We start from the raw sequence: 9,322 nt of genomic DNA on the forward strand, positions 1-9,322 counted from the left end.
GGGGGGAGGCACTGCACACTCAGACTGGGTTTTGGGGTCCACTGGGCTAAAGCCTTGTGGAATAATTTAATTGGTGTCTGTTTTCCTCTCATCAGATAGGTACCACTGAGCTGTACCAGGCTGTAATGCTCAGTCAATGCCTTTTGACTGAGACAAGGTATCGGGCAGCCACTGCCTCTATTCTCTTTCAAATTCAGATTTGAGCAAAGCATGAATTTAAATTTCATGTTGTATCTTCAGCCTCTTTAAATATACATGCTGTCTTGTCAGCGATGGATATGAAGTGTATGTCAAGCCCGCTATTCTACATATGTTATTCTGTTTTTGGGTTTTTTCCAGCAGACCCACAGTTTTAGCTTCCTGCTGGATGTGGCAGACAGCTGCTCCTGTGTCAGCCACAGAGAGACGCGTTGGAAGTTTATATATTTATCACAAATTATTATCCAGGGCTAAAAGCATGGAGTGCCGTGCCCCGGGTTCTTCCACACAAGGCCTCTAAAACCATCATCCTTGAATGGGGCTTTTGCCTGTGCCTTTGAATTCATTACAACCAAACCGTGCTTAATTTTCCTCCTCCCTTGAGAGCCATTAGCGTCTGTAGCATCAAACCGGCGGAACGATGAAAGACGAGTGGCAGGTACGCTCCATCTATCTTCCCTTCCCCACAGGGTGAGCAGGGGCTTCCTGCGTGCAGTCGGTTTGAAGAGCGTTCGCCACACAAGAGCCCAGCAAGCCGGGGGACCGGCTGGGTGCAGACGCGGGGTTGGGTAAACCTCCGAAGACCGTTATCAGCACTTCCTTTCAGCGCAGCTTGTCAGAGACACTAGAAAAATTGTTTGATTTTGAGGAGGCGATGTAAGTATTCCCATAAGTCAGCGCAGGTTAGGAGGTTTAATCATTTAAAGCAGTGGTTAAAGTAGCACAGGAAGGTACGGGATAAATTATGCAGCAAAACAAGTGGATGAGAAGCAGACAGAAGTTTGGAAGTTCTGTTTTTTTTTTTCTTCAGTTTTATCTTATTGACTGGGCCTTTCACATGGATTCCCTTTCCTTAGAAATGCGTGCACTGGCTGTACATACACACACACACACACACACACACACACATATATATTTATATAAATCTTCCCTCATGAAGGTTATAATGTACAGCTTATATTGAAATTTTTTGAGAGGTGTATGATAATTAGTTTGTGGTGCTGTTGAACTGTTCTGCATTATACAAAGAGGTGTGTCTGATATTTAAACCCTGACTGATATAAATGTGGTGGATAAAACACCTGTCTGTATAATGCAGTAAAGTTCAACAGCACCACAAATTACAGTCTCCAAAGTGACCATAAAGTTGAACATGTATATTCAGTCGTTTATTTATTTGTTCAATAGTAGTTTAACATAGTTCCAATACAAAAAGCTTGAAATAAGATTAAAATAGTTATTTTTAATTATCATAAAACTACAATTACAGATATGAAAGTGGAGTAAAGTTCGGCATTGAAATGCATTGTGATGCGCAGTCTGAGAGGAGACGACGACAACACAAAACAAGCAGACGACACACTTCATATCATACATTTAGTTACACGTCACGTTCCTACGGCGACGACCTCTGTCAGAAATCCTGTTGAGCTGCTGTGCTGACTTCCATAGCTTTCACTGAGACTCACACTGTAAACGCAGAGGCGCTGTTACAGGCAAACATATGCTGACAGTGGATAAACCTGTTGTCACAGCTGTGCTAACCGTGGCATTTTTCATTAATGACTTCAAATTGTCGCCATGATGATAAACCGTACGATGTTGGAGTGATGTCTTCTTCCTCTCACGTTGTCATTAATGTGCTGAGTTGTCCACGTGGCCCAGCTTCTTCCTGATCGTCACGTGGGCCTGAACAGCAGAGCGTAGGAGAGCAGTTTCATCCAGTGTCGGTACATGTAAATGGAATGGCGGGAACACACTGTGTTGCTCTCTCTACATAGAGTTTGCAGGTAGCTGGAGTGTTGGATTTCATTTCTGATTTCTTTTTGACATAAAACGTCACTAAACGGTTCAAAAATCTGTTTCTATTTTTTCATGCGTGTGTCATATTCAGATTCAGCCTCAACATAGAAACTATAGTGGAAGGTGTCAGTTTTATGTGATGTTGCTCATATGATGTCACTATGACATCAACGGGTCTTTCCTCTGCCTGTTCTCTGCCCGGGAGACGCGTCACATGTGAAAAAATAAGTGAAATTTGCATTTATTTCCACTGTTCTGCGTCCACGTTAGCCATGAGTTCCTAAGTTTGGACTCTCGAGGGTTGGCGGCAGTGTTGGTCACACAGAGGTGTCGACTGGGAGAACTGGGGACACAGTCAAACAAAGGACCTGGGGCTGGTTGCACAAAACACCTTAGGTTAAGATTTTCCTTAAAGTCTGAGTTAAGAGCGTTCTGTGCAATTGTTTTTATTTTAAGGAAACCTTAAGTCTTTTTTTTTTTTAAATGTTCACTTAACTATTTAAGGTTTTCTCCTCATCTTGGTCTTATACTTAAGGAATCACTTAAAGTCAGTTAAACTTGCACAAAAGACCTTAGCGACCTTAACTAAGGAAACCTTTTAAGAGATTCTGTGCGACGCCCTTAAGTAACTCCCTCAGGTCAGGAGAAATTAAACCTTCAGTGTAATACTTAAGTAGAAAACTTCTTTTCTACTTTAACTTTTGTGCAACCGGCCCCAGGAATCTTAGTATATGAACTTGCATCCCCTGTTTCTGTTTGTAAAAATCAAACGAACCTACAACCATTTAACTGACGGCTCATGAGAACGATCCAGTCAGTCCCACCGTCGCTTCTTCAACAGTGTAGATTTGACGCGGGGAACAAACTCACACCAGAAACTCTGAATGTCTGAACAGCTGAAGGTCATAAGAAGAAGCAGGTCACTGGTTTTTAAGGTCCTGTAGTGGAGAAGGACTAACACACTGCTACTGAAGTCACCGCTGTAGAGGAAGTGGATTTTACAGGAACAAAATACCTCATAACTTAAAGAGTTGTGACCTTGACTTCTGTCCATGTATTACTTGTATATTTTTAATTGATATTATGTTTTGTTGCTGGTGGAACTGGTTAGATAGATGTCAGTATGGCTTCCAAAAACTGTCTGGCTGTATATAATGTAAAGAAAAAGATACCAGTGCGAAACACACCATATGTGAGATGTTCAGAGGCTTATTTACGGATTCAAGAGCTCACCGAACGGGAGACACACACTAAGACACACGAAAACGCTTGGGTGTTCACATATACGAAGACTTTTCGCCCGGAATGCTTTCGGAGCAGAGTGGTGTGACAGTCCCTTCTCCGCGGCGCAGGCCGGCTTAAATTTGCAAGAGATGAGAGAGAAGAGCACGGACGGACACGACGAACAGTGAAACAGAACACCGTTTTGATTCGAGCTGACAGGCAGAAAGCTTAAAACGTTTGCTTTTTTACACAAATGCCCTCCATCATTTATAAGCCGGAGCCTTGAGTGTATGCTATCTGAGAATGATTCAGGTTACTGGAAGACAAGGACGCTCGCCCCCCTGCTCAGCGAGAGGTGGCTGCATTATGACTCTTTGTGTCGTAAGCTGCCATATAAAGTGCTGCTGTTATGCTCACACGCTGAAGCTCATTATCTCACACTAAATCTATCATTTCTTGTTCTTTTTATAAGAGACTTTTTTCTCCTTTTTTTTTATTTATTTATTTTTTTTTTTTTTAGATCAATTACTCGGCTTTGTAAGGAGAGAAATCATCATTTCATCTTTTTCATGTGAAGCGCTTCCGGCAACGCACGTTTGTGCAGAAAAAGAGAAAGGACAAGCAGCACCACAAATGTATCTAAATTTAAAATTGCTCAAAGGAAAAGGCATAATTCTTTTAATTAAGTCAGCGCTAATCCATTGAATCGGCCTTCTGTGTTTACACCCACCTACCATGTTACAAGAGATATCCTTCATTGTCTCGCGGTGTGTTGACAGTGGTCCTTAATTCTGTAGGTATTTATGAGGGCACAATCTATCTGCTTCCTTTGCCTCTGGGAAACATACTTTCTGAAGGTTAATAAACAACCCTGCATATCCCAAGCCCTGAGATCATTTATCAGATTGCGATCTCTTACAGAGTCTGAGAGTGGCATGCCGTTTTATCATTTTAACAACGACGGCTAAAAGTGCCTCAAGAAGTCCGCCTAATAGGTTATTTTGTTATATGATTTCGTTATCAGATTTTTTTTTTTTTTTTTTTTCCCCTCATTGCTGGCCTGGTCTAGGTCGCTGTGTAGTAACAGACCTGAATCCCTAATGAATACTCACATTAATGTCCCCGGAGCAGGCGAAGAAATAATAGGGTCCTCCCAGGGCAGCAGTGCTGGCCATGTCGCATCTATTTCTATGGCACAAGCTGTGGCCCTGCTATTTTTTACTGTGGCTGCTGCAGCCCGGACTCTCTCCTGCCTATTTCTGTAACTGATTAAGAGCCACTCTCTCTCTCTCTCTCTCTCTCTCTCTCCGTCTCAGCAGTGCATGTTAGTTTGTTTATCACAATCTCTTTGACAGCTGTCACTCTCGTGCTCAGAGAAGGAGCAGCAGAAGCAGTCGTACTCCTGCTGTTCTGTCTGGTGTGTATCCGGGGATTATGGGATGTAAAGGTGGGGACATAGTGGTGGGTGGAGTCGGATTTCTTCAAGATTCTTCAAATGTGCTGTGTTTATGTTCACAAAGTCTGGACTATATATTAATAATAATAATAAATGCATTCCATCCACTAGGATATGTGTTCTTGGAAAATAATAATAATAATAATAATAATAATAATAAATAAAGCACTTTTCCAAACCCACGTTACAAAGTGCATTAAAACATGCAGGACATAATTAAAACAAGCAATCAATTTTAGTGCAAATAGACCAAAGGCAGTGTCACCAGAGAGAGGGTGATCAGTAAAAATCAATACAACCAAAAAGAATTCAAATGAAGTCAAATGAAATAAAGTCAGGCAAAGCTCTACGATAACAGTACGTTTTAAGAAGAGAAGAGAAACATTTAGGATAAAAGAGTCTGACCTGAAAAAGTGACATCTTGTCATTTTTATTGCTTTTATTAAAAATTAATGGACTGAAAAATCTCCTAATGTGTTTTAGTTTGAGGCTTTCTTCAGAGTAGATATTAGAGCTGCACAATTAATCAAAATATAATCAAAATCACAAAATGGCCAAGAGCAATATCCAAGTCTCTGAGCTGCAATTTTTTTTTTTGATAAAAGGTAAAATGTGTCACAACATTGTTGTGCATTGTTTGCACCATAAGCGTTGTGGTGCTGCAGAGACGCCCCGGCCTACAAATCATATTCTCCAGATGTAAAGGAACATGCTTGTTTGGTACAAGAACAAAAATCACATCATCATTTTTTTTTTTTTTTTTCAGTGAGAACGAAATAAAAAAAAAAGACCATTCCAACTGAAATTGCATTTTTTTTTTTTTGCTTATCCTGCAGCCGGTAGATATGACAGCTGTGAACTTATTCCTGTGAAATGACATATAATAAAATCAAAAGTCAATGGCAAAACACTTGCACTTGTTTATCTAGGAGATGATCTAAGAGCAACACCTTGTGTTCTACGGTCGTTTTATGTGGCCGATATGTCAGATTAAAGGAACAGTCCTTCATTTCACACATGATTTATGGAAACTCTGCGTACGCTTGATTGTTTTTCATAGACAAGAGTCAGATGAGAAATTCACCACTGGACACAAGTAAAGGCTCATTTACACTCCCTTCAACTGATGTAACTGTTACTGGACACGTGGTGTTTATGTTGGCATGGAGGTTGAGCAAAAGTAAAGTCAGCGTTGTAACCTCTCCTCCTGTGTGGTCGTGTCTGGCCTGAATTATTGGCGACACTGCCCCCCCGCGATTCCCGGTGGTACTGCAGCTGTTTCATATTTCAGCTTAAAGAAAACAGAAGGCTACGTATCTAACGTTAGCACAAATGAGCTTCAAGTCTGGGCGGTGTTTAGCCTAGCTTAGCACAAAGGCTGAAAGCAGCGGTTGTTTTAATTTCACACTTACGGTTCTCGGTTGTTACAAGGTTCAACAACAATATAGAACATATAAAATAACAACCTCGCAGACTGACGGTTTTTCCAGGGAATAACTTACATCATATATCTTCTTTGTGTTTGTGTGTGGTTCAGGTTGTTTGGTGTAACAGGGAACTGCGCGGCCTGCAGCAAGCTCATTCCAGCCTTCGAGATGGTCATGAGGGCCAAGGAGAACGTCTACCACCTGGACTGCTTCGCATGCCAGCTCTGCAATCAGAGGTGAGCGATTAGACCACACCCCTGCTTCCTCTCCCGTACCTGCGCACAGGCCAGATGGCCGGTCAGGGAAGCGCAATGGCGGCACAGTGAATCCCAAGTGCGGCTCGTAGTTGAGGAAGAATCCCACAGCTGAGATTCATCACTCTAACCAGTGACCAAACAGACACATCCGACGCCTTAAGGACACCTGCTGCTCCCAGCGCAGTGATTACCGTCCCCGCAAACGCTACTGTACAGTGTCAGCCTAGAGCTACGGGCGCAGTTACATTGTCCCTACATATGTTTCCCATCAGTCTTCATTACTGGGCCTCTACCTGCATCAGGAGGTGGTCAGAGATTTCAGGACACTGTTTCTTACCACAGCACCAAAGAGGGAGCAGTTTGGAATCCCTACCCTGCAACACATCCGGCCTCGGTGCTGATAATATTCAGGATTGTTTTAAAACGCTGTTGCATTCATAGTTAAATTTTAATTTAATTAAATTCAGATAGTTTTAAGTGCTTTTATTGTTTTGTCCACCCCATTTCCATACATATTTTAATTTTATTTAGTATTTAATTTCTTAATTAAACTTATTTTTACTGTGAGAACTGACTCTTAAAGTGCCACAAGATGCTAACGCAACAAAAAAGACACAATCCCTCACAGACTCCCCACCCACAAACACTGATGGGCCCAGTCCCAGTGTCCACCCTCACAGACTCACAGACTTTGAGGTGCTGTCAAATTATCAAGTGCAGGAAGTCTCTATTGCAGACGTTTTTGAGCCCTTTATGCACACTTTCCACAAGTCCGCTTTTCTGCAGACTTTGGCCTGGGGAAATTACCCATAGTTCATAGCGCTGTGAGGTTAAACACGGGGTTACCAGGGGACGCCCAGAAGCATTAGAAAAACCTGTAAACAACTGCCATGAACGGAAAAAAGACAAAGATAGAAGAAGAACGGTTAATAAACAAGCATGAAAGGAAGGAACCAAAATATTAATGTTAGAGGGAAAAAAAGACGTTTACATTTAAATAGAAACACATTCAAAGCTGTGTGGAGTTATTTGTCCTGTGATGAAGACAAAGACAGTTGTAGTGTTAAAATACAGAATTTAACTCCTTATCCATGTTGCATTCACCGCTGGTAGTCGAGGCTGATGAGACCCAATCAGGGAGCGACCGTGGGAGTCTACGTCCACTCTCGCCCGTCCAGACTAAAACACAAAGTTGGAGTTCTCGAACTAAAATGGGTCCAGCAGCGTTTCCAAAAGTATCGCGTGGACGGGAGGAGACGCCTGGCTGCATCCTACTGCCTCTCAGTCTCTATCCAAGACCAGTAGTCACATTGCTGTCATGGAAGACTGTCTGGGAACTAATGACCAAACCGGAATGTTATCAAAGGTTTTATGAAGGTTACAGGAAACACTATCCAGCAGAGAACCTTAGGGGAACGTCAGGAAGGTTACGCGTTGGCTTGGTTCCTGTGTTTCTCTCATCTTTTTTCCCCAAACTCCACTTTGTTGCAGACTACACACACACACACACACACACACAAAGCAGACACATTGTGCATGCTAAAGGCAAAGGACCCGGTTACGCACAATTAGCACTCGGTTATTGTCTTGCCACTTCAGCCGGCTGCACCAGACAGCCTCTCCTAATGGAAGCAGTCAGCTAATCTTCATCAGCCAGGCCCAGGCAGGCCAACTCTGCTCTCCCACATTAAAACCCATTTAAGCGCGAGCAAATCTTTCTTTTTACATTAGGGCAGTTGCTGAACTGTTGAATAAAATCGACGTCAGTGTGTTTCACGTGGTCCGCTGCGGCTCTGCGAGCGCCGTTCAGATGCCCATCACAATTTCACCGGGACGAGGCCGAGATTTATCGCGTGGCACCGGCTTTAATTGAAGCTGTTCCTCGCCTCTGACTTTTGTTTTCCATTTTAGTTCTTTACATTAGTGGAGCTGGGGGGAGGGGGGGGGGTTACCTGTGCAGAAATATGACTTTAAGGCCAAAAAAATAAATGAAATAAGATGATGTGATGATGAAGATTATTTTGTACCACTTTAAAATAAAACAACCTTAATAAAGGATTTATAAATGGTTTATAATGAGGTTATTCATTTGGTTGTTAACACTTTATAAATAATAAGCAAACAATGATAAACAAGTAATAACACAGTTTTCATACATTGATGCAGGCTCACTATTTGGCAAACTCAAGCTGATGCTTACTACTCAGTAATCTTACTAATGAGTTACTACCATTTATAACTGGTAACAGGAACCTTATAGTAACTCATTAATAAATGATGATGTGTCTTATGTGTCTCACTAATGAGATATGAGGCTGAACAGTACAGATACATGTGGGCTCACTATTTGGCAAGAAACAGGTCACTGTTACCCTTTTTATCTGAGGTGTTATAACAGCCTATAAATGATTTATAAAGTGTTAAGAAGCTGATAAAGGATTTATGAATGGTTCATGACTAGTTCATTAATAAGGGGAATCTTATTGCAAAGTGGTAGCGATTCTTTTTATTCCCTCTGTCTGTAAATGAGACAACAGGGAAGTCAGCCGACTGGCAGGAAGTTTTATGCCACAGTAAAGATGTCACCTCTGAAGTAACGAATCCAACATTTATGACAGCATAAACAGATGCAGTTGTGATGCGTTCTCTGCGATGACCACGTCACTAAATAAGTTGAGTCTAAGTGGGTTTCTCAACATTTGTGTCCTGATTAATAGAATGACCTTTAGACACTTGCTCAGCCTCAGCCTGCGATCTATCAGGAGATCTCACTTAAGATTCCCTGAATAGTTTCTCAGCATCTTGTTGTAGCCGTCCTGGAAATGGGCTTCTAGTTCTTTGTCTGGCATACCGATCTGCCGCCTTGTTCATCTACACCAGCTCACCCCTAACCCCCCCACCACCTCACCCAACCCCTCCCCTCTTGTTTCCCAGCCTCAAACAAACATGAAACGCCA

The 9,322-nt window shown here is 42.1% G+C and overlaps 1 protein-coding gene across 3 annotated transcripts in view; it reads left to right on the forward strand.

Moving 5' to 3' along the window:
- The window catches only part of lmo3 (LIM domain only 3), a 52,213-nt gene that overhangs the window by 34,018 nt on the left and 8,873 nt on the right, over positions 1 to 9,322 (forward strand). For all 3 annotated transcript variants that reach the window (XM_023418713.2, XM_023418714.2, XM_023418711.2), the window contains exon 3: positions 6,219 to 6,344. In XM_023418713.2, the coding sequence (XP_023274481.1) occupies positions 6,219 to 6,344 (126 nt within the window). The remainder of the gene's footprint in view (positions 1 to 6,218; positions 6,345 to 9,322) is intronic.

Source organism: Seriola lalandi, unplaced genomic scaffold, assembly GCF_002814215.2.
Source record: "Seriola lalandi dorsalis isolate HSWRI2012SDOR001 ecotype SW California unplaced genomic scaffold, Sedor1 jcf7180002054584, whole genome shotgun sequence".
Taxonomy (NCBI): Eukaryota; Metazoa; Chordata; class Actinopteri; order Carangiformes; family Carangidae; genus Seriola; species Seriola lalandi.